General features: G+C 46.4%; 1 protein-coding gene across 1 annotated transcript in view; it reads left to right on the top strand.

The window, feature by feature from the left end:
• LOC129700069 (probable G-protein coupled receptor 132) overlaps positions 1 to 9,060 on the top strand; it is a 13,567-nt gene extending 4,507 nt beyond the window's left edge. Inside the window, exon 2 of the mRNA XM_055640247.1 lies at positions 5,756 to 9,060. Within this exon, the coding sequence (XP_055496222.1) occupies positions 5,789 to 6,805 (1,017 nt within the window). The 5' untranslated portion in view covers positions 5,756 to 5,788 and the 3' untranslated portion in view covers positions 6,806 to 9,060. The remainder of the gene's footprint in view (positions 1 to 5,755) is intronic.
• Positions 9,061 to 13,375: the final 4,315 nt, after the last annotated feature.

The raw sequence follows: 13,375 nt of genomic DNA, 5'->3' as shown, positions 1-13,375 counted from the left end.
CGATGGTGGGGAGTGTGGTCTGTGTGATGGACTGGGCTACATCTACAATGGTGGGGAGTGTGGCTGTGTGTGATGGACTGCAATTTCTGCAATTTCTTGCTGTCTTGGGTAGAGACAGACAGACAGAGAGAGAGAGAGACAGTGAGAGAAGGAGAGAGAGAGAGAGAGAGAGAGAGAGAGAGAGAGAGAGAGAGACAGAGAGAGAGAGAGAGAGAGAGAGAAAGAGAGAGAGAGAGAGAGGGAGTGAATGAGAGAAACAGAGAAAGAGACAGAGAGTGAATGAGAGAGAGAGAGTCTGGATTGCAGGTTCAGATTTGATTATCTCCCGTATCTTGTGAGGGGGTGTTGAGAGTGAAAGGCAGTGAGAATCACTCTGGCCCTTTCCCGTTTAAGGTTGGTGACAGTGTGGTGATGGGGTGGTGGGCTGGGGGAGCTGGCGGTGGGGGTATTGCCTGGGGATTTTTCCCATGTGATACTGGGAACTTATAAAGGTCAGATGTAATGGTGCTGTTAAAGTAAACGATTGCTCACAATGTCATTATGAAACTGACACGCCTTTAATGAAGCTGTTTCCACCACTGTTCTCAACTGCCTGAGTAGAAAAACCCTTTGGTTCCTAATGATGTGATTATGAGAACACTGGACTCAATAATGTAATCACAGTAATATATTGGATGCTAACAATGTAATTACAGTAAATCTGTTTCAAGACAATGATAAAACTGTGACCAATCCATGCTGATATAATGCTGATTGGTAAAGGCACTCAGGAGTTTAGAAGGATGAGAGGATATCTTATTGAAACATATAAGATTATTAAGGGTTTAGTCACGCCCGAGGCAGGAAACATGTTCCCGATGGTGGGGGAGTCCAGAACAAGGGCCACAGTTTAAGAATAAGGGGTAAGCCATTTAGAACGGAGACGAGGAAACACTTTTTCTCACAGAGGGTTGTGAGTCTGTGAAATTCTCTGCCTCAGAGGGCGGTGGAGGTCGGTTCTCTGGATACTTTCAAGAGAGAGCTAGATAGGGCTCTTAAAGGAGTCAGGGGGATATGGGCAGAAGGCAGGAACGGGGTACTGATTGGGGATGATCAGCCATGATCACATTGAATGGCGGTGCTGGATCAAAGGGCCGAATTAGGTACTCCTGCGCCTATTGTCTATTGTCTATTATAGACAATAGATAATAGACAAGAGACAATAGGTGCAGGAGTAGGCCATTCGGCCCTTCGAGCCAGCACCGCCATTCAATGTGATCATGGCTATAATCTACAGTTATAATACAGGGCAACATTTACACAGTAATTAGCAAGATTCTGAATAGTGATTTAGAACAGAGAGAGTCTGGGTACAAGTACATCTGGTATTAGTATTGATTTATTATAATTAGAGATGTCCAGAGATGGAGATAGAGGTACAGCATGGAAACAGGCCCTTCGGCCCACCGAGTCCACGCTGATCCTCGATCACCTGCTCACACTAGTTCTATGTTATTCCATTTTCTCATCCACACCCTCTACACTAGGGGCAAAGGCCAGAGGGACAATTAACCTACAAACTCCCACGTGCTTTGATGGGGTCACCGGGAGAACATACAAACTCCACACAGACAGCACCCCAGGTCAGAATTGAATCAGGGTGTCTGGCGCTGTGAGGCAGCAGCCCAAGACCACAAGAAATTACAGAGAGTTGTAGATGTAGCCCAGTCCATCACACAGACCACACTCCCCACCATTGACTCCATCTACACTTCCCGCTGCCTCGGGGAAGCAGCCAACATAATCAAAGACTTGTCCCACCCCGGTCATTCCATTTTCTCCCCGCTTCCGTCCGGCAGAAGGTACAGAAGCTTGAAAGTACGCACCACCAGACTCAGGAACAGCTTCTTCCCCTCTGTTATCAGGCTTCTGAACGGTCCTTCCATAAGCTAGTGTACTGTCCGATTCACCTCTACCCCATTGTGGACATTGGACTTTGTTTGTGGAACTGATGCTCTACAATGCTGATATTCTGCACTCTGTATCTTCCCCTTTGCTCTACCTGTTGTACTGGAGTTCAGCTTGATTGAATTTAAGCATAGTATTATCTGATGTGTTTGTATGGAATGCAGACAAAGGTTTTCACCCCACCTCGGTACCGTGATAATAATAGACCAAAAATCTAGAAAGCCCAATGTCCATAACTTTAGTTCGAGGCGCTACACAAATAACTTTTGTCTCCACAGATGCTGCCTGACCACTGAGTTCCACCAACCATCTATTTTTGATCAAACCAATATTTCATGTCACAACGCATGTTTACCGTTTCTGTCTGTTGAAACATGAGAGTCTTCATTCTTTTTTTTAACCATTTGTGGTCAGAAATCTCGGGCTAGTCACCTCACCTACTTCACTCTGCACAGATGCTGCCCGACCTTCAGACTTTAAAGATACAGTATGGAAACCTGCCCGCATTAACCCTCTAAGCCCATCTTATCCATGTAGTGGTCCAAATGTATTTTAAATGTTCTTATAATATCATGTTGTTATAGTCTTGTGTTTTAATATCAAGTGGTGAGAGGTAGTGCTGGGGATCCGGTGAGTGGTGGTGCAGGGGATCTGGTGTTTCGTAATATTGGGGATCTGGTGAAGGTGGTGCTGGGGCAACCGGTGAGTGGTGGTGTTCGGGATCTGGTGCTGTGGTAATATTGGGGATCTAGGGAGTGGTGGTGTTGGGGATCTGGTGAGTGGTGGTGCTGGGGATCTGGTGAGTGGTGGTGCTGGGGATTCTGGTGAGTGGTGGTGTTGGGAATCTGGTGAGTGGTGGTGTTGGGGATCTGGTGAGTGGAATCTGGTGGTGTGGTGTTGGGGATCTGGTGAGTGGTGGTGTTGGGGATTCTGGTGAGTGGTGGTGCTGGGGATTTGGTGAATGGTGGTGCTGGGGATGGTGTCTGGGATTTGGGTGAGTGGAGGTGCTGGGGATTTGGTGAGTGGTGGTGCTGGGGATTTGGTGAGTGGTGGTGCTGGGGATTTGGTGAGTGGTGGTGCTGGGGATTTGGTGAGTGGTGGTGCTGGGGATTTGGTGAGTGGTGGTGCTGGGGATTTGGTGAGTGGTGGTGCTGGGGATTTGGTGAGTGGTGGTGCTGGGGATTTGGTGAGTGGTGGTGCTGGGGATTTGGTGAGTGGGGGTACTGGGAATCTGGTGAGTGGTGGTGTTTGGGGATTTGGTGAATGGTGGTGCCGTGGGGACCAGTCGGGGACACCGAGGGAAACCAGCCCTCCCTTTGCCCTCACATCTCACCAACTAGAGAGCAGTCCTGACTACAATCTACCTGTTTGAGAAGGAACTGCAGATGCTGGAAAAACCAAAGGTAGACAAAAATGCTGGAGAAACTCAGCGGGTGAGGCAGCATCTATGGAGCGAAGGAAATAGGCAACATTTTGTGTCGAAACCCTTCTTCAATCTACCTAATTGAAGATCCTCGGTCTATATTTAATCAGATTTAACTGGACTTTATCTTGCACTGTGTTTGTCACTAAATCCTGTATCTGTATCCTGTGGACAGCTTGATTGTAATCACGTATTGTCTTTCTGCTAACAGGATAACACGCAGCAAAAATGCTTTTCACTTTAGCTCAGTACTTGTGACAATAAATTAAACTAGACTAACCTAAACTAAAGTCATAAAGTAAACTAACCTATACCATTCTCACACTGACCTTTGAGTCTTGGGCCTCCTCCATTGTCAAAGTGAGGCCACACGCAAATCGGAGGAACAGCACCTCATATTTTGCTTGGGCAGCTTACACCCCATGAATATTGATTTCTCTACTTTCAAGTAACCCCCGGATTCTCACTCCTCCCCTCCCTACCCCCACCGTAGTTGTCCTGCCAGTTCCACTGTTCGCATACCCAGTATCAAATGTGTTATCAGCACTACCCCAGCCAACAATGGACCATTGTGGGCTCCACATCTCCTTGGTCATCTGTTGCCGGCTCTGTTTGGTTCTGGATTTTTCCTACCGCCAGTTTCCTCCCTTCTGCTTTCAGTCTGAAGAAGGTTCCCGAACCCGAAACATCACCCATCCTTTACTGCACAGATGCTGCCTGACCCGCTGAGTTACTCCAGCACTCTGTGAAACGTCACCTATCCATGTTCTCCACAGATGCTGCCTGACCCGCTGAGTTACTCCAGCACTCTGTGAAGCGTCACCTATCCATGTTCTCCACAGATGCTGCCTGACCCGCTGAGTTACTCCAGCAGTTTTGTGATCAATTTAGTTTAGTTTAGAACAGTGTGGAGACAATCCCTGTGGCCCAAAGTCGTAAAGTAAACTAACCTAATACCATTCTCACACTGACCTTTGAGTCAGTGGGCCTCCTCCATTGTCAAAGTGAGGAAACCACACTGGAGCAAACCCACACAAATCATGGGAGGAACAGCACCTCATATTTTGCTTGGGCAGCTTACACCCCATGAATATTGATTTCTCTACTTTCAAGTAACCCCCGGATTCTCTTCCTCCCCTCCCTAAACCCCCACCGTAGTTGATTGTAATCCTGCCAGTTCCACTGTTCGCATAGCACCCAGTATCAAATCGCACCCTGCTTCCTCAGCACTCCATCCCCACTCCCAATTCCTCCATCTACGCCGCATGGGCTCCACGGATGAGGCGTTCCACCTTGGTCATCTGTTGCCGGTCCTCACTGTTTGGTTCTGGATTTTTCCTAACCGCCAGTTTCCTACCCCGCTTCACTGCTTTCCCATCCCCCCACTCGAACAAAGGTTCGAGTCCCCGAAACATCACCTTTCCCCCACTCCGTCACATACTGCCTGACCCTCCTGAGTTTCTCCAGCTCCTCTGTGAAACCACTCACCACATATCCATGTTCCCCATATCTGCTTCCACAAAGACCCGCTCCCTTACTCCTTGTCAGTTTCCCTTCCCTCTCGGTCTAATTTAGTTTACTTTCCCTTAGAACCGCAGTGTGGATGCAACAATCCCCTTTACCTGGCCCACTCGAGTCCGACCAGCGATTTCCGCACACTAATACTATCCTACACACACCGGAGACAGTTTACAATGATCCCAAGCCAATTATCGTGCAAACCTGGAGTGTGGGAGGAAACCAGAGCACCTGGAGAAAACCCACACAAGTCATGGGGAGAACGTACAAACTACGTACAGACAGCGCCCGTAGTCAGGATGGAACCCGGATCTCTGGCGCTGTGAGGCTGCGACTCTACCGCTGCGCCACCTGGCAGTTTATCCTCTGTCGCAATTTGTACTCTTTCTAAACCAAAGCCCCAACCTGTAAACAGATCGATTGTAATCATGTACAGTCTTTCTGGATAGCACGCAACAAAAGCTTTTTTTAAATTTTATTTTTTCACTTTTTGCCACAGTTGGAAGAAAAGAAAGTAGAAAAAGCAAGAAAGAGAAAAAGTGAAATATGCAAAGATAGAACCCCTAGACTACCAAAGTGGTGTAGGCCAAAGAGTGAATAAATGAAAGAAAGAAGAGAGGAATAGAAAAAATAAGAAAGATAAAAGGACAAAAAGAGAAAGAAAGAAAAAAGTGGTGATAAACCTGCCTCACATCCCTCCCCACCCACCTCACCCAACCCATAATTAGATTTAAATCCAAAGTTGTGTTGTACCATACTATCCTTGTAATAAATCAATGAATGGTGTCCGTGTCTTCGAAAAATGATCTTGTTTTTCTTTTGACTGTACACGTGAGCATAAACTAAAGCAAAGTGATTTTGTTACAGCCGGGACTGTGTTGCTGCCACGGGACTCGTGCGATGAATAACGCCTCGTGCAACGTGACCTTCACCCAGGGCTCTGTGCCATTGGCCACCGTCTACAGCCTGGTGCTGATCTTCGGGCTGCCCGCCAACCTGCTGAGCCTCACCCTCAGCGCCCTGAAGATTCGGAGGAAGAACGTGCTGTCGGTCTATCTCTTCACCCTCTCGCTCTCCGACCTGATCTACCTGGCCACCATCCCCTGGTGGATCAGCTACGCCAGGAACTCCAGCCGCTGGATCCACAGCAGCCTGGCGTGCAGCATCACTGGCTACATCTTTTTCAACAACCTGTACATCAGCATCCTCCTGCTGTGCTGCATCTCGGTCGACCGCTGCCTGGTCGTCCTCTACCCCATCGAGGCGCAGTGGCGGCGTCGCAGGCGGGTGGCCGTGGCGGTCTGCCTCACCGTCTGGGTCACGGTGATGCTAGTCCACACCCCCGTCTTCTACCTGTCCACGGTGCAGACCTCGAAGGAGAAGAATGACTCTTGCTTCGAGACCATCCCCATGCCCGACTTGGTGGCAAACTTCAACTACGCTCGCTTCTGCATCGGCTTCTGCCTCCCCCTCACCATCTTGGTGACCACCAACTGCCTGATCTTCCGCCGCATCCAGTCCAGCCCCTGCCTGAACACCACCCAGAAGAGGAAAATCAAGTACCTGGCCCTGTCAGTCATCCTCATCTTCCTGGTCTGCTTTGCCCCCTACCACATCATCCTGCTTTCCAGGGCTCTGGCGTTCTCCCTGAGCAAGGACAGTTGCTGGTTCGAGGAGCAGATCTACGGCGTGTCCATCACCTTCCTCTGCCTCTGCACTGTCAACAGCATCGTCAACCCCTTCCTCTACATGTTCTCCTCTGAGAGCGTCAGGCAGGAGTTGAGACGGGACCTCCGGCTCCTCTTCTTCCTGCCCCTGCCTCGGGAGAGCGGGACGGAGACCTACTTCCTCAACCACGGCACAGGCTCCAAGATGTCCTCTAGTCTGAGGAAAGAGGTGACCAGTAACAACAAATGACCCAGCCGGGAGCTCTGACTTACCAAGTCCCCACCATGTACTTGGAGCAGGCTCGCGAGAAGATGTTCTACGAGTCGTAAATCTTAAATCTCCGCGCCTGCTCGAATGTTTGAATATGCACAGAAGGTCAGGAGGAGATCTGATATGATCCAGGAACTGGGCTGGCAAAGGATGAGCCACACACCTGGACACACCTGGGTCGTGGACATTGGTGGCAAAAACGGGAAAGCAGACTATTATCTAAATGGTGGCCGATTGGGAAAGGGGGAGATGCAGCGAGACCTGGGTGGCATGGTACACCAGTCATTGAAGGCAGGCATGCAGGTGCAGCAGGCAGTAAAGAAAGCGAATGGTATGTTAGCTTTCATTGCAAAAGGATTTGAGTATAGGAGCAGGGAGGTTCTACTGCAGTTGTACAGGGTCTTGGTGAGACCACACCTGGAGTATTGTGTACAGTTTTGGTCTCCAAATCTGAGGATGGACATTATTGCCATAGAGGGAGTGCAGAGACGGTTCACCAGACAGATTCCTGGGATGGCAGGACTGTCTTATGAGGAAAGACTGGATAGACTTGGTTTATACTCTCTAGAATTTAGGAGATTGAGAGGGAATCTTATAGAAACTTACAAAATTCTTAAGGGGTTGGACAGGCTAGATGCAGGAAGATTGCTCCCGATGTTGGGGAAGTCCAGGACAAGGGGTCACAGCTTAAGGATAAGGGGGAAATCCTTTAAAACTGAGATGAGAAGAACTTTTTTTCACACAGAGAGTGGTGAATCTCTGGAACTCTCTGCCACACAATTAACAACTTTGTGGAGTGGAGTGCACACAATAACCTCCATCTCAATAACACAAAAACGAAGGAGATAGTTGCGGATTTCAGGGGGGGGAGGAGGAGGACTCAACCAACACCAATCACCATCAGGGGCACTGAGGTGGAGGTGGTCGCCAGCCACAGGTACCTTGGTGTGCAGCTTGACAGTGAGCTGGAGTGGAAGAGTCATATGGAGGCGGTGTACAGGAAGGGACAAAGTCGGCTGTATTTTTTAAGGAGGCTAAGGTCATTCAACATCTGCCAACCCCTACTGTGCAGTGTTTACCATTCAGTGGTGGCCAGTGCTCTGTTTTTTGCTGTGGCCTGTTGGGGAGAAGGCGCCCGCATAGCGGACAAAAACAGACTGGACAAGCTGATCAGGAAGGCCGGCTCAGTGGTTGGGGCTGAGCAACTAACGGTCCAGCAGGTGGCAGAGGCCAGAACTCTGAACAAACTAGGTTCAATAATGACCAACCCCACTCACCCACTCCACGCCCTGAAGGTGATCAAGAGCAGCATCTTCAGTCAGAGACTGATTGCACCAATGTGCAAAACGGAGAGATATAGGAAGTCTTGTATACCAGCTGCTATAAGGTTTTATAATGCACAAAAATAATTTTGTTTTTTTTTAGTATTCATTCATTGTATTTTAACTTATTAAGTATTGAAGCTATCTGTGGAAATGTGTGGTGTTATGTCTGTCCTGAAGCTGTTGTGGCACTGTAATTTCCTGTAAAGGATTATTAAAGGTTATTCAATTCAATTCAAAATGGCCTAATTCTGCTCCTATCACTTACGAAGTTATGAACATATGAAACTAGCTTGCTGTTGGACGGGGGGACAATAGACAATAGACAATCGGTGCAGGAGAAGGCCATTCAGCCCTTCGAGCCAGCACCGATAGGTAGGGTGATGACTGCGGCTGCATTGTTGCTTGCGGCTGTTGCAGAGGACGCTGCAATGGTGTTGTTCTTGGCGCGGGCGTGAGGGGGGTGGTGTGGACTGTCCCACCAGCAGCAGCCTCTGGTGCATTAAACATCCAGCTGGCTGTGGGTGGCTGACGTGATGTCGGAAGATGGAACAAACCTCCCGCACAACACGAAACAGGAATCACATACCCAGCGAGTGTGCGACGCCCGGGCCTCTGTGTGACTGACTCTCACAAAGCATAGAACAGTACAGCACGGGAACAGGCCCTTCGGCCCACAATGTCTGTGCTGAACATGATGCCGTTAAGGGCCTGTCCCACTTGGTGATTTTTTTCGGTGACTGCTGGCGTCATATCAGAGTTGCCGAAAGATTTCGAACGTTTCAAAATCCAGCGGCGACAAAACAAATGTTGCGACACTTGAGGAAACACTGCGCGTCAATACGTCATCACGTCGCGTCACGTCGCGACTTTTTCGGTGACTTGATACTTCAGTCAATGATGCCAGCAGTCGCCGAACAAAATTGCCAAGTTGGACAGGCCCTTTAGACTAATTTCCCAGCGCCTGCACCTGATCCATCTCCCTCACTTCCCTGCATATCCACGCGCCTATTTAAAAATCTCCTAAATGCCGCTCTCATGCCTGCCTTCACTACTACCCCTGGGAACGCGTCCCAAGGCCCCACCAACCTCTGTGTAAAAATACTCCCCCCTTTTAAATACATTTGCCCCTCTCACCTTACAGCTACCGTGTGCCCTCTAGTCTTTGACATTTTCACAATGGAGAAAAAGGTTCTGGCTGTCTACCCTATCTGTTCCTCTTATAATTTTATATACTTCTATCATGTCAAGAATCAAGTGAGTTTTATTGTCATGTGTTCCAGATAGGACAATGAAATTCTTACTTGCTGCAGCACAACAGAATATGTAAGCATAGTACGGAACAGGAGATAAAAGTTCAGTGTGTCTATATACCATAGACCATATATATATACACAATAAATAAACAGATAAAGTGCAATAGTAATAATAGACTGTTATTGTTCTGAGCTTATTTGATGTTGTGTTTAATAGCCTGATGACTGCGGGGAAGTAGCTGTTCCTGAACCTGGATGTTGCAGATTTCAAGCTCCTGTACCTTCTACCTGATGGCAGCAGAGAGATGAGTGTGTGGCCAGGATGGTGTGGGTCTTTGATGATGTTGGCAGCCTTTTTGAGACAGCGACTGCGATAGATTCCTTCGATGGTGGGGAGGTCAGAGCCGATGATGGACTGGGCAGTGGTCACAACTTTCTGTAGCAATGTTACAACATTTTGAATTTTAAAAATCAAGTCTGCAATTTATCCCATCAGATAAAGCATAAAAATAAGTTTAATTTGACACCTAATTCACTTTCATATCTTCAGTATTAAAAAGGTTATGGCCATTTTCATACTCTGAAATTAGCATCTTGTTCCCTATTGCTTTTCCATTGACTTAACTCAAAAGTTGTGATCGAGGACAGTCAAAAGCCCATAACTTTCTTAAAAATTAAGAGAACTGATTGAAATTTTCAGTTATTATAGATTGAAGCATTCTGAAACAAATATGAACCAATCTTACTTGGATGACCTGAAATTAAGCATATAATTAGTTAGTTACCTAATTGTAGCTAATTACAAAATTCAATTACTAGATCTAAACATCTATCCATTTCTTAAGAAAAGGTTAACATTTTTAAATAGCCCAAGTGTCCAAATAACATTCACACAAGAATTCACAATATAACATGATTTTTTAATTTCATTGTCATTAATTAATAGGCCAAATGGAAGGAATTTAATGTTTAATTCCTGTAAATGAATGGCCATTTTAATCATCTTGCGAGTGGGTTTTTGTGGAACAAGTTTATATGTAAAATAAACGACTTACCTTATGTTTTGTCCCCTACGTGAGATCTGTCCCGTTGTAGGCGTTGACGGCGTTAGAAGTAGTTTTTTATTTTACTCCAGGTATTAAATTGTCCCGCGATTTAAAAAAAATCTTCCGAGAACGGCAGTCGGAACGATTTTGCTGCAGCAGCTGAACAGCCTGAGAAAGTTCCACTCCGCAGGCAGGAGAAAACGGCATTTTAATCCCGAACCCCCCACTCAAAGGCACAAAGGTCGCACACACGGCCAGTGGCAGGACTGCAGCGTCGCTGAATGTGAGTATTGTAATATCGCTACTTTCTGCATTCTTTTCCGCTCCTTGACGTTCAAGTTGCCGAACAAAGCCACGATGCAGCCAGACAGAATGCTCTCTACTGTGCACCTGTACAAGTTTGAGAGAGTCCTCCTTCACATACTGACTCTCCATAATCTTCTCAGGAAGTCTGTGTCAACCCACAAACAATCCACAATCCACAAACAAACAATTTTGTTGTCAATGCATTTTGTTGTCTCTGTACTGTACACTGACAATGACAATTAAATTGAATCTGAATCTGAATCTGAATCCAGATTTGTCACGCCTTGCCTTGTTGCCAATGGCCTCTAATCCGGGCAGCATTCAAGGCGTGTAAACCCAACCAGTACATAGTCATAAGATCATAAGGTCATGAGTGATAGGAGCAGAATTAGGCCATTCGGCCCATCAAGTCTACTCCACCGTTCAATCATGGCTGATCTATCTCTCACTCCTAACCCCATTCTCCTGCCTTCTCCCCATAACCTCTGACACCCGTACTAATCAAGAATAGTAAGATTAAACGAGAACTTACCAGTTTGAAGTTTGATCTTTATTTTATGAGGAGTAACGTTGAGGGATTACGTGAAGAACCCGCCAGGACGCATGCGTGTCAATCTTCAAAGCAGCGGTGTGAAATCACAGATAACAGTAATGAACTGAACATAGTAAGATTAGAGGATACCAGTTGAACTTTATGATCGAGGGTGGGAGCAGAGGGCACGTAATCCCTCAACGTTACTCCTCATAAAATAAAGATCAAACTTCAAACTGGTAAGTTCTCGTTTAATCTTACTATTTTACTTCGGAGTCACGTGAGTGACTACGTGAAGATTTTAAAGCTCTGTGATTTCATGCCGTGGAAACGAGTCCATGCCTCACGTCTGCCTTAATTGACTAAGGGAGGAATTGTGTTAACGTATTCAAACATGAATCAGACATTGAAAAACCATGATGAATTTATTAAGAAACAAAATTGTAGCCCCTATTTTATGGGGTAAATCATGATACAGAACTTAAAATTGGTTCTGCAAATGTCACAAGTTTAACCACTGATTTATTGTAATATAGTTGAAAAGTTTTCTCTTTTGACCATCCTGCTGTCTCCAGGATTTGGTCCATAGGTAAGTCCAATTCCATTGCTGCCGATGTAGCTGCAGCCCTGGTGGAATGAGATTTGAATATGTTAGTATCCACCCAAGCAGCCGTTAAAACCTGTTTCAGCCATCTGGAAATTGTTTGTACAGATACCCTATTATGGGGCTGTTTGTGGCTGATCAGTGATGCCATCTCATTGCCTCTGAGCTGTTTGGTGTTCTCAATGTATAATAATAAATGCCTCATAATGCATAGACGATCATCTATTGGGTATGCTCTGAATTCTATTTTGAGGCCTGACGATCCCGGTCGGTTCTGTTTAACTAATTCGTGGATGTAAAAGGTTATTTTACTCGTTGAAGTGGTCATACTATCCAGCCTTCATTTGTGTAATGACTGAACTGTATGTGCTGAGACCAATGCCATCAGCAAGACTATTTTATGTCTTAGTCTTTGCAGGGACAGAGCTGTTGCTGGTGACCAATTCCTCAGTAATGCAAGGACTACACTCACATCCCATATTTGGGAATACCTTGTCCTTGGGGGATTTATATTAAAAATTCCCCTCATAAGTTTAGTTACCAGGGGGTGAGTCCTGACAGAATGACGCTCTGATCCTTGCCACAGATACGCTGAAAGGGCACTTCTGGCGCAGTTTATGGCACTATAACTGAGCCCCTCATCATAGTGGAGGCTAGCCAGGAATTCCAAAACAGAAGTAATGTTCGTCGTACAGTAAGTGATGTTGTTCCTAGAACAATATATCTCCCATTTCCTGATGTCGACCAGATATTGTTTCTTGGTGGACTGCCTGTGAGCCGCTATGATTATGTTCATTGTTTGGTCCGTCAGCCCCAGGTCCAGAAGTGGTTTCTTTAGATTCTACAAATCAATAAATTTGTCCTATTTCGATATCGAGAATCACGGGGAACCATGGTTGAGTAGGCGAATCGTGCACTACCAAAATACCAGATGCCGGGTCTTGTTGTATTTTGCGTAATACCCGACTGATGAGGCAGAAAGGGGGGAATGCATAGAAAAACAATTTCCCCCAATGCAGCGAGAAGGCATCCATCGCTGATGCCCAGAGTCTGGTTCCCAAGAAACATAGTTTGGCAACTGGTGATTAAGCCCTGAGATGCAAATAGATCGATATCTGTTGTTCCATATCATGCTACAATATCAGCAAACACTTTGCGGTCCAACATCCATTCGATGTTGTCATTGAATTTTTGTGACCTGGTGTCTGCCACTGAATTGAGGTTACCTGGTAGGTAACTAGCTGATGTCCAAATATTTTTCTGAATACACCATTGCCAAATTGTGTTAGCCAGATTATCGCATGATACCGATTTGATTCCACCCATATAGTTGATATATGCCACCACGGTGGTGTTATCAATCTGTAGTCTAACATGCAGGGGATGCATTCCTGAACAGTATGACTTTAGATCATAGAACGCACCTAACATTTCCAAGTAGTTTATGCCATGTGTCTGAAGTAATGATGCCTCTTGTGCATCC

This window comes from Leucoraja erinacea, chromosome 9 (genome assembly GCF_028641065.1).
Source record: "Leucoraja erinacea ecotype New England chromosome 9, Leri_hhj_1, whole genome shotgun sequence".
Lineage (NCBI taxonomy): Eukaryota > Metazoa > Chordata > Chondrichthyes > Rajiformes > Rajidae > Leucoraja > Leucoraja erinaceus.
The sequence above is the reverse complement of the archived record's forward strand: the minus strand, read 5'-3'. Positions and strand labels throughout refer to the sequence as shown.